The sequence below is a fragment of the Erythrolamprus reginae genome, chromosome 4, assembly GCF_031021105.1.
Source record: "Erythrolamprus reginae isolate rEryReg1 chromosome 4, rEryReg1.hap1, whole genome shotgun sequence".
Taxonomy (NCBI): Eukaryota; Metazoa; Chordata; class Lepidosauria; order Squamata; family Dipsadidae; genus Erythrolamprus; species Erythrolamprus reginae.
In genome coordinates this window covers 60,981,952-60,999,365 of record NC_091953.1, presented here as the reverse complement: position 1 = coordinate 60,999,365, position 17,414 = coordinate 60,981,952, and the positions used below count along the sequence as shown (strand labels likewise).

The 17,414-nt window shown below is 37.5% G+C and overlaps 1 protein-coding gene across 1 annotated transcript in view; it reads right to left on the bottom strand.

Moving 5' to 3' along the window:
- MORC3 (MORC family CW-type zinc finger 3) overlaps positions 1 to 17,414 on the bottom strand; it is a 63,142-nt gene that overhangs the window by 10,255 nt on the left and 35,473 nt on the right. The window contains exons 6-12 of the mRNA XM_070750395.1: positions 17,141 to 17,291; positions 14,771 to 14,902; positions 11,611 to 11,730; positions 5,793 to 5,890; positions 2,554 to 2,655; positions 2,329 to 2,451; positions 2,174 to 2,242 (exon numbers count right to left, since the gene is read on the bottom strand). Of these exons, the coding sequence (XP_070606496.1) occupies positions 2,174 to 2,242; positions 2,329 to 2,451; positions 2,554 to 2,655; positions 5,793 to 5,890; positions 11,611 to 11,730; positions 14,771 to 14,902; positions 17,141 to 17,291 (795 nt within the window). The remainder of the gene's footprint in view (positions 1 to 2,173; positions 2,243 to 2,328; positions 2,452 to 2,553; positions 2,656 to 5,792; positions 5,891 to 11,610; positions 11,731 to 14,770; positions 14,903 to 17,140; positions 17,292 to 17,414) is intronic.

Below are 17,414 nucleotides of genomic sequence, written 5' to 3'. Positions count from 1 at the left end.
CTGTCTGTCTGTCTGTCTGTCTGTCTGTCTGTCTGTCTGTCTGTCTGTCTGTCTGTCTGTCTGTCTGTCTGTCTATCTATTCAATTTTTGCCCATACTATCATTGTTTCTTAACACTGTCTGCTTCTATGGATGGATTACGTCTAAAGGAATAATAAATAATAGATTCCTTAATAAAAGAATGATAGTGTTATCCCAGAAAACTGGTTCTGTCCAGTGTATAGCACCCAATGAAAATGCACACCAAGGTGGAGATAAGACTTTGTTCTGCGCAAATGGACACAGGGGGATCACTGCCACTGTATGAAGATACACCTTAAATAATAAATTTTTATACATTTACTTGCTCACAAGCCCCATAAGTCCCCTAAGACTACCAAAGATCAACCTATCTTCATTCCCTAATTGCAAATTGTACATATATAATTATAGCATAATCATCATTTTAAACAATTCCTAGCATTTGCTACTTCCCAAGTTCCCTTTTTCTATGTGGTTACTTTATCCCATAACTACATTTGTGCTTTGATCACAGAAACATTCCTGAGGGTTTTACTGATAAGGTTTTTTTCATTATCGCTTATATTCTAGCAACTGATTGCAAAATGTCTGCAAAGCTAAAATTAGATTTCCTTACAGACATTAAATTTTTAGGGAAAGGGTTTTTTTTTAACCTTTACTTCAATAGATGTGAAACAAATCATGCTTGCTGCAGAAATATTGAAATTATAAATACTGGAATTTAAAAACAGTGGTTTACTTGACAGAGAAGGCATTTGAAATGAAAATAAGTGTTGGGCCAAAAGAATGACCCAAATAAGGACAGTTTACTAACTATACAAAAGTAAAGTGGATGAAGTTTTAAAAAGTACAGAGGAAATATAAATGATAAATTAAGAAAACAATCTGGATATCTTTATATCCGATTTCTAAATGAGGGTTGTTAAAGCCTTGTAGAAGCCTATAGGATGGGACAAAAATGAATTGAAAAAAGATTAAATTCTATGACAATTTAAAATGAATTAAAGATTAAGATTTCCAGAAGTAAAAAGAAGGAATATAAAGTTGGTTCATTTGGTGAATCTTAAAATAGTCTATGATTTATAAAATTCTTGCAATCGTACATGGACTTCGTGCTAACGCTACCAAAATGTTCATGTCTTATGGGAAGAAGAGATGTCTACAGGTAGACCTCAACTTACAACCACAATTGAGCCCAACATTTATGTGGTTAAGTGAGAAAATGTGTTAAGTAAGTTTTGCCTAATTTTACAACTTTTCTTGCCACTTTGTTCAGTGAATCACTGCAGTTGTTAAATTAGTAACGCAGTTATTATGGTTTCCTCTGGACTTAGTTTGTCAGAAGTTTGCAAAAGGTGATCAAATGACTTTGGGACATTTCAACCGTCATAAATGTGAATCTGCTGTCAAGCATCCAAATGTAAAACACATGACCATGGGGTGTTGCAACAGTCTTATGTGTGAAAAATCGTCATAAGTCACTTTTTTCAGTGATCTTATACTTAGAACAGTCACTAAGAGAACTGTTGTAAGTCAAGGACTATGTGTATTTGTAACATTATAGGAGATGAAAAGCCACTAAACTTGTTTAGGTGGTATGATAAAAGATTGGACGTTATTTCTTTATTACAAGAAATATATTATTACAAGAAGTAACTTGTGACCATTCATTTAATGACTGTTTTGGATGGCTCTGAAAAAAGGTGATTTACCACCTGTTTTTACATTTACTACTGTTGATTATATGATCAAAATTGGATACTAGCACATATTGACAACAATTGTGTCAACTTAAGTCCAATTGCGGTCTTAAATGAATTTTCCCCATTTTTCCTTGTTTCTTTGTACCTTTTACTTTCTTTTTATTTTAGTTTCTCTTTCTGAGTTTAGTTTGCATTAGTTTTTAATCACTATAATTAAAATCTTCAAAAAAAGTATACATAAACATATTGACCACTTTCACTGAAGTATAGTTAAATCCTACATAATCTGCCTGAATACTACAACTAATATAGAGGGGGCAAATGAAGTAAACCAATTTTAAATTGTGATGCGTAAATGTAATGTATGCTGACTGTGTCTTTTCACATTCTAAGGAGTGCTTTTAAGATACATGAAAGTACATTTCAAATTTCTTGTTGTTGAGTACTCACTTTTTTTTATGCGTTTTCTCATATGGTATTAAATCATCATCTTCAGGTTCTTCAGGCACATTGCAATTTCTAATTTTAAAAATTAGTAAGATATTGTTAATTTTGATGCAGCTAACATTGGACCTAAAATGTTATTAATTTCTACCTATATTTACCTGAACTGAGGGTCAGGGTTATATGAACAATACCATTTCTCTGGCAAACGATCAATTCCATCTGGAAGCTTCCTCCATTTTAGGCAAATATCACACTGAACCCAGGTCTGATCAGGCCGTTTCCTGTAACAAATTATCAGCTATATAAAACCTAGAAAAATACTATAGTTTATAATTATTCAAGCCAAGAAGTATTATGGAAATATTTTTGTTTACAAAACTTACTGTATATCTTCAACTAATACTTGCAGAGGATATTCTGTTTTCTTTGCTTGCATCTCATTCCAATAATCATTAAGTTTTTCACCAAGAGCATGTATTGTACGCCTAATAAATAAGAAAACTATTTTAAAATTCATAATGTATCTTAACAGAAAATATAATGATAACAGAAATTAAACAGAGAATAAGAAAGCAATGATTTGGACTCAAATGTGCAATGAGTGAATATATTTGTTGGCATATTCCCTTCCAGAGAAAAGGGGCATTTTTTCTTATTCCTTGGCCATCAGTGTTACTTGTGCTAGTTTTTTTTTCCTTGTGCCTTTTAGTCAATTTCGACTTCTGGTATTTGCTTGAACACATCTAAGTAGGTTTCTGGGCAACATTTCTGGAAGTGATTTGTTCTTATTTTATTTCTGGGGCTGAGAGAATGACTGGCCTGTTGGTTTTAGGTCTAAAGCAAAGCTAGAACTCAATATCCTGGTCTCTTATCAGTGGCTTTAACCACTATGCCAAATTGACTATTGAGAACTGTTCTAGTTAAAAGTCTAATGCTTCCCCTCTCCCCTAATAGCCTTTCTAAAATAGATAGATAGATAGATAGATAGATAGATAGAGATAGATAGATAGATAGATAGATAGATAGATAGATAAGATAAATAGATAGACTACAACTACAATATGTGCACCCATTTATACAAGTATGCAAGTACAGTGTTCCCTCGATTTCCACGGGGGATGCATTCCAAGACCGCCCGCGAAAGTCGAATTTCCGCGAAGTAGAGATGCGGAAGTAAATACAGTGATCCCTCGAGTTTCGCGATCTCGATCTTCGCGAAACGCTATATCGCGATTTTTAAAAAAATATTAATTAAAAAAAAACCACTTCCGGGTTTGGCTTCGGGAGTCAGCTGGGAAGCGGCGCGGCTGTTTTAAAAGGTCGCAGCCGGCCTGGGGGGCTTCCCAGCACCCCCCGAACCCCCAACCCGGGTTCGGGGGGGGTGCTGGGAAGCCCCCCAGGCCGGCTGTGACCTTTTAAAACAGCCGCGCCGCTTCCCAGCTGAGTCCTGAAGCCAAACGCCAAAGGCGAACTTCGGCGTTTGGCTTCAGGACTCAGCTGGGAAGCGGCGCGGCTGTTTTAAAAGGTCGCAGCCGGCCTGGGGGCTTCCCAGCACCCCCCCGAACCCCCAACCTGAGTCTTCCCGGCCGCCCACGCAAAGGGGAAAGCCCGGCTCCTCGCTGATGCCCGCCGCTCGCCCGCCCGCCAGCAAGAGGGGGAAGACCCAGGGAAGGTTCCTTCGGCCGCCCAGCAGCTGATCTGCTCGGTAGCGCAGCAGCAGCAGCGAGGAGCCGAATCGGGGTTTCCCCTTTGCGTGGGCGGCGGGGAACGCAAACTCCATCTACGCATGCGCGGCCATAGAAAAAAGGGCGCGCATGCGCAGATGGTGTTTTTACTTCCGCAACCCTACATCGCGAAAAATCGATTATCGCGAGGGGTCTTGGAACGGAACCCTCGCGATAATAGAGGGATCACTGTACATCATTTTTGGCTATGGACAGTATCACAAGCCATCCCTTAACACTTTAAACCCCTAAATTACCATTACCCATTCCCTTAACAAACATTTACTCACCATTATTACTGGTACTCACCATTGAATAAGACACTTAATGATCCTGATATTTATAAACATAATTATTTATTAACAATAATTATTATTATTTGGTTATTTGTAAAAATTATTAGTTTGGCGATGACGTATGACGTCATTGGGTGGGAAAAACCATGGTATAGGAAAAAAACCGTGAAGTATTTTTTAATTAATATTTTTTGAAAAACCATGGTATAGGCTATTCGCGAAGTTCGAACCCGCGAAAATCGAGGGAACACTGTACATCTGAATAAGATGAACATGCAGTATGCTAGACTCCCTTTTAGCATTCCACACACATTAGCAAGGCACTAAATCGTTTCAGAGTGGAAGGGGGCTTTTATGTGGTTAAGTATCAAAAATCTTGATAAAGCAAGGCTTCCATTTGCATGACTTCTTTTATTTCTATGGAAAGTTAAATAGACACACCCTTGTTCTTTTACTCAACACACAGAAGCAGGGCCCATCTGGCACGAAGTTCAATTTATCCAGCTTGGTATAATACCTAGTGTTATAAATACAGTGGTACCTCTACTTAAGAACTTTTCTAGATAAGAACCTGGTGTTCAAGATTTTTTTTTGCCTCTTCTTAAGAACCATTTTCTACTTAAGAACTCGAGCCCGGAAAAATTTCCAAGGAAATTTGAGAGCGGCACGAAGGCCCGGCCAGTTTCCTGCCATTCCCCCTTTAATCTCAGTCATCTTGGGCTTTTCTGGGCTGCCAGAGGAGCCTTTTGGTGGTGCTTAAGGAGGCGGAACAAAGCATTTTACTTTCTCTGGGCGCTTGGAGAGGGAATAAACCTCTGCCAGCGCCCAGAGAAAAGAAATGCTCCCTTCGGCCTGGGCAGCCCAAAGTGAACAGAGCATTTTCCTGTCTCTGGGTGCTTGGAGAGGGAATAAATCACTTTGTTGTGGTGACTCCCTCGCACTGCTTCCCACACACCCGGCGGGAGGTTGCCTCCCGGAGCGTCTGGGCACGGAAAGGCAAAAGGGGGCGCTTCACCCAAGCCGAATCAACTCAGCTTCAGCCAAACCAAGGAGTCACCATAGTGAAGGAAAGGCACCGGCTACAAAGCGAGCAAGAAAGAGAAGAGGGGAGCCTTTCAGCATGGGAAGGAAGAGGAAGCAGGTAGCAGCAGCAGCAGCCACCTTTTGGTCAAAGGAGCGGGAGGTTCCCCTTTTGGCCGCCTGGGTTTCTCTCTCTGGGTGTAGGGAGCCAGCCTTGCGCTGGGTGTTTAGTAGCCGCATGCTCCTCCTCGCCGCCTCAGAGTCCCTCTTTATTTTTTAAGCCTTAAAGTTTTGAATTTTTTTGATTCCCCTCACCTCACCTTTTTCCTTCAGCAGCGACTGTCCTCCTCTTCTTCCTCCTCCTCCTCCCACCCAAATTCTGAGCTTTTATTTCTTTCCTAATGGGTTTGCACGAATTATTTGCTTTTACATTGATTCCTATGGGAAAAATTGCTTCTACTTACAAAGTTTTCTACTTAAGAACCTGGTCACGGAACGAATTAAGTTCTTAAGTAGAGGTACCACTGTAAGGGTATTTGACGTGCATTAAAACTCTTTTATACTGATAAAATAAACACTTACCTATATTCATTGGTATAATCAAAGTCCTGTTTATTATGGGTTGGTTTCAGAAAGTTGCATTCAATAATACCAATTACACCTACACCCATGTTGTTTGCCTGTGGAAGAAAAAAAGAGAAAAATGTGAATATGTTTATATGTGCTAATATTTCAAAACCATTATAGCTGAACATTCATGCTCTTAAATCAAATCTGTGTTACACAAATATTATTTGTATATAATTTCTAGTCTTTAACTCCAAAAGTTAAACAGTATATAGTGCAGCAAGGTATGATTTAAACAGTAGATAAACTGGGAGAAACTGTTCCTATTCTCAAGCTTTTAAGGTTTACAAAAGCAGAGTATTTATATGATGTGAATATTTTACATTGTGACAGGGAGCAGACACAATGGTTTAGCCGGAATGAGAAAAAACAAGCCTCGGCAAACCATTGTATTGAGAAGAGGGGAAAAATGCGCTGATGAAATTCCTAGACTAATGTTTTAAACCAAAGTGTGCAATTAACTTTCCCAAGGGATCACATAAGAGATTGTAGTAGAGAGTCAAACCAACAGACAGGTGACAGTGAGGGTCAAGCCGACAGGACAGATGAAGTGTCTAGGGGCTCCCATCCTGCTGGTTTTTTGTAAGGCTATGAAGACCTAGCTGTGCCGGCAGGCTTGGGGACCCTAAATTAACACCAAGTGACCACCTGTATGAATATGATTCTGCATGAATGACATGAATGTGAGTTGTTGATCCACTCTGCTATGAGTTTTAATTAAGTTTTTAGACTTCTTGACTTCTTTATTATTGTTATTTGTAATTCTATATGGTAATTTTATATTGTTGTAAGCCGCCCTGAGTCCTTCGGAATTGAGAGGCATAGAAATCAAATTAAATAAATAAATAGGCACGCACGCACACATATACATAAATTGGAGAAAAAATAGCAGTCGCCTTCAAAATAAAACAATGCAGTTGTATTGCATGCATGGCATACATTTACATTTAATTTCTAATTTCCAATTGACCTCACAGTGGGACAGCCAAAGGGGTGGATATGGCTGTGAGCCACAAAATGTCTGTTCTATCTGTCTGTCCACCCATCCATATCCATCAAGTTTTGAAAGTTCATAGCTCAAGTACAATACTTTTGCAAAGCAGCTAACATCCCTCTACGGAGAGGGGCGGCATACAAATTTGATTAATAAATAAATAAAAATAAAAATATTACATCAATTGGAATGTTTAACTCTTCCATTAACTGTTAAAGTCTAATTTCTTAGTCCATTAAAAGATGTTTATTACAGCTGTCTAAATCAAGAATGGTAACTCCACAGAGGGAAATATGTCATTAGGAATCTATCTATGTACTTGTTTTAATAAAAGTATTTTAAGTCTAAAACCACAGGATCCCTTTGAAGTCAGTAATGTAGCAGAACTGTCCTTTGGATATGCTTCTACAGAGAACAGTCCTGCCATATAGGCACAGATGGCTACAAACAAAAAACCCCATCCTGAGTGCCTCTGAAAACAAGGCTCCTTCCCTTTTGGGCAATTACTGCTTGCTACTTATATTACAACTTACTGGCTATTTCAGTATATTGCAGCCCCTACAGCTTGCAAATTAAAACATCATATACTCCTTATGATTATACTGCATAATGTAGGCTTGCCCAGCTATTGTTTAATTTTATAATTAAAGGATGCATTTATAGTGAAACATTTTTGTCAATTTGATCTTACTTTGTAAGATTTGAAAAACAGCAGAACGTATTAAAGAATTTAATCACTTAAAATATTATTATTATTATTATTATTATTATTATTATTATTATTATTATTAATTGGATTTGTATGCCGCCCCTCTCCGCAGACTCGTGAATGGTATACCAAATATTTATAGTACAGCCAAATATTTATAGTACGGCCAATACATCCAATTGAGAAGTTTATAAAGAGAAAAAGTATTATCTGTGCATAAACTTTAACCAATCCTTTCAAAAGAAGGAATAAATCCTTGGAACCATAAAACTATAAATGGAAGGTCAGCACCTAGGTATCATAAAACCATAAATGTATGTTGTAAAACCATAAACTATGGGAACCAGAGAACTGTTTTAGGAAAGAATGGCAAGAATTAACAGAATCAAATATCCTTGGACGACCAAGCACAATTTGTTTGGATGGTGTAAAGTTAAATAAATATTTTTGATAAGGGTAGTCTATTTTTCAACACAATAGACATTTTAAACAATGGATAATAAAACTGAATACCTGGAAATGTATTTTAAAAGAGAATGTGTAAGTATTTCAGGATGCTACTATTAAAAACCAGGGAAATATAAATTATTGCATGAGAGGAATCCTATTTTACAAAGGTTATATTATTAATCTCTAATTTCAGTCCTCTTTCTAGACAAATTGTATTTTCATTTTTCCCTTTGTGTTGTATTGAGTCTGTGGAGTTGAGCAGAAAATACATACAGTACAAAAATACATACATATATTCATTCTTACTATATTATTCTTCAAGAATTCTTAGAATATTAATGATTTGGTAGTGTATTCTATGTTATCTAGACCTCTTTATATAATGTAAGGGAATTACTTGTTTTGCCTGTAATAAAATTAAATTTAAATAAAACAAGGCGAGTATTTCACCTCAAAAAAAATTTCCTATAATGTTCTCTTTATTCTAGAGAACCTGTCTCAAGATTATTTTCAATAAACTTCATACATATAGCACCAAGATTTTCAGAATGTGGCTGGAATGAAAAGAAGCAAAGGAAGAATGATGTTTAATTCTTGACAGACCATAGAATATTTAATTTATGTATTTAAATACATATCAGATACTATAAATGTTTTGATTTTTCATTTTCTAACCATTTACTAAATCTATAATTAACTTCTAAGAGAATAAATTTCTAGAAATACAGTGGTACCTCAAGATACGAACCCCTCGTCTTACGAACAACTCGTGATACGAACCCAGGGTTCAGAAAATTTTTGCTTCTTCTTACGAACTTTTTTCGAGTTACGAACCGGCGTTCGGAGACAGCTGGGAAGCCGCGCGGCTGTTTTAAAAGGTGACAGCCGGGCGGCGGGGTTTCCCAGCAGCCTCCCGAACGCCGGTTCGTAACTCAAAAAAAGTTTGTAAGAAGAGACAAAATTTTTCTGAACCCCGGGTTCGGTTCGGGAGGTTGCTGGGAAGCCCCCCAGCCCGGCTGTGACCTTTTAAAACAGCCGCGCGGCTTCCCAGCTCTCTCCGAATGCCGAACGCGGAAGTTCGGCTTTGGCGTTCGGCTTCGGGAGACAGCTGGAAAGCTGCACGGCTGTTTTAAAAGGTCACAGCTGTGCTGGGGGGCTTCCCAGCACCCCCCCAACCCCGAACCCGGAAGTTTGGCAAAAGTTCGGGGTTCGGGGGGGTGCTGGGAAGCCCCCCAGTGCGGCTGTGACATTTTAAAACAGCCGCGCGGCTTCCCAGCCATCTCCCGAAGCCAAACGCCAAACCCAAACTTCCGCGTTTGGCGTTTGGAGGCTGCTGGAAAGCCGCAGGGCTGTTTTAAAATGTCACAGCCGCGCTGGGGGGCTTTCCAGCAGCCTCCAAACGACAAACACGGAAGTTTGGGTTTGGTGTTTGGCTTCGGGAGACGGCTGGGAAGCCGCACGGCCGTTTTAAAAGGTCACAGCCGGGCTGGGGGGGTTGCTGGGAAGCCCCCCAGCCCGGCTGTGACATTTTAAGACAGCTGCGCGGCTTCCCAGCCGTCTCCCGAAGCCGAACGCCAAACCCAAACTTCCGCGTTTGGCGTTCAGAGGCTGCTGGGAAGCCGCGCGGCTGTTTTAAAAGGTCACAGCCGGGCGGCAGCGGTTTTTTTGCGGGGGTTTTTTTGGTTGCACGGATTAATTGACTTTGCATTGTTTCCTATGGGAAACAATGTTTCGTCTTATGAACCTTTCGTGTTACGAACCTCCCCCTGGAACCAATTAGGTTCGTATCTTGAGGTTCCACTGTACTCTAAACTAGCAAAGAACACCCGGTCTCTTTAAAACAGCCAGTTTAAATTATCAATGTATTTTAAGTCATTATTGTCATATAAAACAGAATTAAATGAATTCAGATAAACATCATAAGTCTTGGTATTCAAGTTCCAGGATGCAGAATTTGCCATCCTATGTGATATGTTATAACGATAAGATTATTCAAAACACTGGGATGGAGAAGGTAACATTCCAAAGGGCTTCTGCTGCACAGAAAAGGGTGACCTTTGGGGCACTATTAGAAGGCACTATTTCAAGAAAATATCCAGAGTTGAGCTCAGCCCATTAAGACTGGGATGGGCAGATGTCTTCAGGAGAGATGAGCTTGTAAATAGTCTGTTCCCATACTATATAGGTCATTAAAAGTAATAAAATTCCTGAACTGAAGGAGAAACAAAGAGGACAACAACACAGCTTTTGATGTAGAAATATTGGATTACACACTGAAGTACAGTGATCCCTCATTTTTGCGGGGGATGCATTCCAAGACCACCCGTGAAAAATGAATTTCCGTGAAGCAGAGAAAAGATATTTTTTAATGTATTTAATGAGCATTTGGACTTTTAAAACCCACCCTTTGCATTAAACAGTCATTCTATAATGTTTCTCAGCTGGAACTACATGTGATATCCTACCAGTTTCTTTAATAGAGTACTGTAGAAGAATTTTATGAATTTTTAATGGATTTAAATTTTTTAATGGATTTAAGCCCCCTTTGAAAACCTGTGAAATAGTGAATCCGTGAAAGATGAACTGTGAAGTAGCGAGGGATTACTGTATACATCTAAATACCTGTCTTACTGCATTATAAAGAGATAGAACAAGCTCTGCGATAGTTCAGAAGTGATTAGGACCGTGATGGCAAACTTTGGCACGCGCCATATCTCTGGGGACGTGTGCCATCACTAGCTGCTCTTCTGGGTTCCGGCACACTTGCTGGTCTTCATGCACATGGGAGCACAGAAACTAAGAATAACAGCTGGGCAGTGTGCAGATGCGCACCAGGCAGCTGCTCTTCTTGTTTCCAGCACTCCCATGCACGCAAAGATCAGCTGGCTGGTGCGCATCCACTCATCAGAACCCAGAAGAGCAGCTGGTAGATTTGCCAACACTGGATGAGGATATGACTGGCACCGAGCAGGCACTCCCAATCCAGGAACTGGCAAAACCAAGACAAAATTGTACAAAGGCCTTCCAGGTCCCAGCTACCACTTGTTCGTTGAGCAGGGACTATCTAGTTATTGAAGGAAATTTTAATAGGTTTAAAATAAGATTGATTTTAAAACTACTACAGGTAGCCCTTGACTTACGACCAGAATTGACCCCAAAATTTATGTTGCTAAGTAAGAAACCTGTGAGTTTTGCCCCATTTCATGTCTTTTCTTGCCACATTTGTTAAATGAATCACCACAGTTGTAAAATTATAACACAGTTATAACACGGTTAAGTAGGTCTGGCTTCCCCATTGACTTGGCTTGCCAGGTATGACTCCAGGACAATGCAAACGTCATAAATATGAACCAGTAGTTCAAGCATCCAAATGTAAATCACATTTGATTTTTGACCATTTTTCACATTTATGACAATTGCAGCATCCCAATGGTCATAAGTGTGAAAAATGGTCAAAAATCACTTTTTCAGTGATGTTGTAACTTCAAATGGTCACTAAGCAAATTGTGGTAAGTCGAGGACTCTCTGTGTTTCACGTCAATTCTATTCTAGAAAAAACCTTGTTATATTGACAATTTGAAAATATACATATAAAATCATTTTATATGCACGTGTCTCACCTTTAGCTGATAACCAACTCTTTCATAAGCTTTGATTAACCTGTTTCTATGGTACATCATCATCCCATAATGATCTTTATTTCGGCAGTTGAATCCAAAAGTAATTCGTACAGTTTTGGGCTTATTTGTGCATGTTAAGAAAAACATGTCAATCTAACTTTTCTTAGCTGAAAATGATTAGTCAGTGTAAAATGTTTTATAAAATTAGAACTAAATGTTTGCAGTCTTTTTTTTTTTTAAACCCCCCCCCCCCCCCCCATCTTTTAGAAATTTTTAGTATCTTTCAGAACTAGCTCCCTATCTAAACTTTGGTCTCTAGCCAAATCATCCCTATCTTCAAAAAAGGAGATACAAATAACATTGAAAATTACACACCAACCTCTTTGAGTTGTGTCACTTGCAAAGTCATGGAATATATCATAAACCAACCCATTACACTCCACCTTGAAACTAATAACCTATTTTCCTACAAGCAATTTGGTTTCAGAGAAATGTTATCCTGCAATCTGCAACTCTTACACTGCAAAAACATATGGACTACTCAACTTGATCAGAGTAAGTCAATAGATGCAATCTACCTAGACTTTGTAAAACCTTTGATTCCAGTAGTTTATGACAAACCTCTTCTGAAACTAAAATCCTATGGCATCTCTGGACATGATTGGATAACAGTATTCCTGTCTAATAGATAACAAGTAGTCAAAATAGGAAGTGCCATATCTAATACTGCTCCTGTCATCAGTGGTGTCCCTCAAGGCAATGTTTTAGGACCAACACTCTTCATACGCTATATAAACGATCTCTATGACAATATTATCAGCAATCGTGTTCTCTTGGCCGATGATGTTAAACTATTTAATACCACTGACAACGCTGCTACTCTTCAAAAGGACCTTGACCATATAGCTGAATGGTCTAATAACAGGCAAATTCAAATCTCAACCAACAAATTCTCTGTCTTACACATTGGCAAAAAAGAACCAGAACACAAAATACAAACTTGGTGGAAGCGAACATGTAGACGACCCTCACTCTGTCAACTGGAGTACTCATATCCAATGACCTAATTGTCAGAGCCCACTGTTACAACATTGCCAAAAATGCATTAAGCATTAAGAGTTGCTAATCTAATCTTACAGAGCTTCTTCTCCAAAAACATTGAACTTCTAACCAGAGCTTACAAAACTTTTGTCAGACTAATTCTAGAATACCTGTATGGAACCTGCATTGCATATCAGACATAAATACAATTGAGAGTGTCCAGAAATATTTCACAAGAAGAGTGCTTCACTCCTCTTCTCGCAACAGTACACCTTACTCCAACAGACTTGAAATACTGTGATTAGACAATTTACAACTAAATCGCCTCCAATCTGATATAATAGTTCATAAAATCATATACTAAAATGTCCTTCCTGTTAGTGACTACTTCACCTTCAACCGCAACAACACACGAGCACGTAACAGATTCAAACTTAACGTAAACCACTCCAAACTAGATTGCAAAAAATATGACTTCAGAAATAGAGTGATCAATGCCTGGAATGCATTACATGACTGAGGTTTTTTCCCCAAACCCCAAAATCTTTAACCTCAGATTGTCTACAGTTGACCTCTCCCCTTTTCTAATAGGTGTGCATAAGCGCACCATAGTGCCTACCATTTATTTATTACTTAGATTTGTATGCCGCCCCTCTCCGAAGACTCGGGGCGGCTCACAACACGTGAGCCGCCCCATGTCCTACTGTTCTACTTTCTTCTTTTATCTTTACTTTCTACTTATGTTATATTTATACAAACTACAATCTTATACTTTTGACAAAATAAATTAATTAAATAAAATCTTTAAAATTTCTCTTAATAAAAAGAGAAAAATGAAAAAAGCTTATTTTATTAGATAGATTTAACAACCTTGAAATTATAATTATATCTAAAATAATTTTATACAATAGCACATTCTAATATTTGTTTTTATACCTCTGATTTGCTATATTTACTAAACATATAGGTGACCAACAGTCACCTATATTCATCCAGGATAAGAGGGTGCTTAAAATTGAGTCAAATTAATTATAGGAAATTGAAGTCATTATTTTAATCATATACACATAAACATAAGATCTGCTTTTAGAGTAGAATTTAAAACTGATTAATTTGGTTTATCCTGGTTCATGGTAGAAGTTAACATAATAGCCCGGGAATGAATTGAGTTAAGAGTGAGCCATTTGTTTAAAGACGGATTAGAATTCTCTTTTTCCTGATTTCTAGTCTGGTACCTTAATCGTATTTCTCTTCAGAATGTTATTCAGATTTCAACCTACTATTATTCAAAAGCATTATTCACAATGTCTATTACCTACCATGTATTTTATTTTTGTTTATTAATTTAAGAACTTTGCACTTGCCTCTTTTATATTTTAATTGATTATTTCTAGTTTCTTTGAATTAAGACAATTTTTAATTTTATTTATCTCCCTAGTTATCACACCCAATTATGACTACCACCTGATCCAAGTCAAATTATTGAAGTGGGTCTAGTTTTGAATCTTGTGGTATATGACTATGCCAATGTCTAATTTGAATACAATTTTTGATCCAGATATGTAGCCAGTTCATTATCACACTATTCAGTTCATCTTAATTAGTTGCTCAGAAAAGAATAACAAATTGCTATTTAGCAAATTGCCTTTCTCTTATAATTATACTATTATTTTAATTAACAAACTCATTTATCCAATTCCTCATTTAGAGATTCCTTTCTTATATCGTAAACTACCAAAATTATTTTCTTTTCAAAATATTTGTGTATGTTCAAAGATTGCTGGTATTTGAATTATTGGATTACAATTGATTGATTGATTGATTGATTGGATCTATATGCCACCCTTCTCCGAAGACGGAATACCAATTCTTGAAGAACAACATGATCATGCATTAACACTATATATTGTAGAAATTAAAATTCCACATAAACAATTCTGAATACTATAGGTATTTCAATATATGTTTGAACAATATCAATATAATCATACAAAAGATGACATTTCTGATCATTCTGGAAATAATATCCTATGGCCTATGGGTAGAAAGAGAAAGACTGAGATTTTGCTCTAATTATATTCTCATAGTCAACATGCAATTCCATAGTAATAAAGGATACAGCCAAAAATTTTGGCTTGTAAACATCACGTTCTATATGGGCAAGACTTTTGGAAACCAACTGTGTTTGTACTTTTTGTCCTCTTATAATGATCTGCATCCTTGGCTTTAAATATAAAATACTGCAATAAGCCTGAAAAACAAATAAAAGTGTAATTGTATTTTCCTCAATACTGAAATAGGGTAATTTCCAATAACCCATTAATAATTATAAAGCTCATAAAACATTAACTGAAATTCTGTCTAGATCAGGGATGTCAAACTCAAGGCCATATTTGGTGAAAAAAGAGCTCAGGGGGGCCATGTGCATCCCCCCATGTCCCTTTTCAGCTACAACGGCCTCTTGAAGCTCTCTGCCAGCAAAAATAAAGCTCGGGGGCCTTTTTGTATTTGAGCATCCAAGAAAGGATAAGAAAGGTGAAAGGAAAAGAGGAAAGACAAATAAAAATAAGGAAAAAGGAGAAGGAAGAAAGAATGAAGAGGGGAGGGAGGAAATTATAATGAGTGAGGCTTTCAGGGAAGTCCTACCTTAACACTTGACCACAGGTGCCCCCACAGGTGTCCTTTGTTACACCCACCATGGCCATGCCCATCCAAACCATGCCCCCCCCTCAGTACTCCGAGGTCAAACTCAATGAAATAGAGTTTGAAATACCTGGTCCAGATTTTTGCATTTTTATAAATTAGATATCTATGTTACACAAATGATTATTAAATACAATGATTAAATTAAGTTATGTGTACCTCATGACGGATACTCTAGAACAGGCGTGTCAAACTGGCGGCCTGTGGCCAGATACAGCTCATGTAGGCCACCCCACCCTGTTCCACAAAGGCAAAAAAACTTCCTGATACATCACAATACATCTCACAATGTGATTGGGTTTGACACCCCTGTTCTAAGAACGAATTAATATTTTACCTATACAATTGTCAAACAATTTAAAATCCATTCAGCCACAAAGTGGAGCAAGGCTAGAAATCTACTATAATCTAAAATATAGTTATACAAATGTAATTAAGATTGTAAAAATAGAGACAGACAATAACTAAATGGTCATATACATACATAAAAAATGCTGAATAAAAATGAGATAGTTACTCTGATAATATGAAAGGCACAGAAATCAAATTGCTAGTTCTTCAAATCACCAGCAGCAGAAAAGCATCTTGAAAGAATGGTGGCTTGCCATAGCAATAACACAAGATTTATACAGTGGTACCTCATCTTATGAACGCCTCTTCTAACAAACTTTTCAAGATACGAACCCACTGTTTAAGATTTTTTTTGTCTCTTCTTCCGAACTATTTTCACCTTATGAACACAAGTCACCACTGCTGGGAAGAAGGGGTGTCTTCTTTTTTCTTTTTTGAAGAAAAGGGAGGGGCGGCTTGGAGAGAGCGAAAGAGTTTGCATTAAGAAAGCAAAGAGAACTGGAGTGCTTGCAGAGGCAATGAAAGGGTGTGTTTTGAAGAAAGAAAAGGGAGGGGCGGCTTGGAGAGAGTGAAAGAGTTTGCATTAAGAAAGCAAGGAGAACTGGAGTGCTTGCAGAGGCACTGAAAGGGTGTGTTTTGAAGAAAGAAAAGGGAGGGGCGGCTTGGAGAGAGTGAAAGAGTTTGCATTAAGAAAGCAAGGAGAACTGGAGTGCTTGCAGAGGCACTGAAAGGGTGTGTTTTGAAGAAAGAAAAGGGAGGGGCGGCTTGGAGAGAGAAGTTTGGGATTTTTCTGAAGGATTTACAGGCTTTTACATTGATTCCTATGGGAAACATTGTTTCGTCTTATGAACTTTTCATCTTAAGAACCTCCTCCTGGAACCAATTAAGTTTGTAAGACATGGTATCACTGTATATTGTTTCATAGTGCTTTACAGCCCTCTCTAAGCTATTTATAGTGCCAATGTACCATCCCCAACAATCTGGATCCTCATTTTACCGACCTCAGAAAGTTGGAAGGCTGAATCAATCTTGAGCTGATGAGAATAGAATCCCTGGCAGTCAGTAGAATTAGCCTGCAACATTGCATTCTAAACACTGCACCACCGTGGCTATAAGTATAATACATTACTTACATCAGTTTTTGTTTTACCTGTTCAGATTGCATTTTAAATAACTTTAGAAATTTTATTAGCAACAATTATGAAATAGAATAATTATATTTATTTTGTTTTGGATAAAAAATTATTAGACACATTATGCAAAGTTTTTATCTGATTTTTCATTTTATTCTTGAAAGAACCCTTCTGTTAAAATAATGTCAATTAGAATCCACCTAAAAAGCAAATATTTTATATAGCCAATTACCAAGAAGTAACAAACTGCAGAATATTGCACTGCAAGATGATATAGTTTAAAATATGAATAATATACATACTCGTAATGAATAATCACTTTCAGGAACGATTTGGTCTTGTCTCTCTTGTTTTTTATACCCTCTTTTTCCTGTTATTTCATCCAAATCTGCAGGAATTCTAATATCATACTTATCTGTATCAAAGTCAAATTCTGTTTGTTCATTTTTCTCTCTGTGAAAGCAAATACAAAAAAACTGAACATAAGCAAGAATTACTTGATTATATATTCTATCCTTAAAAAAACAAAATCTTTAGAATAATTACCGTATTTTTTGGTGTATAAGACGCACCTTT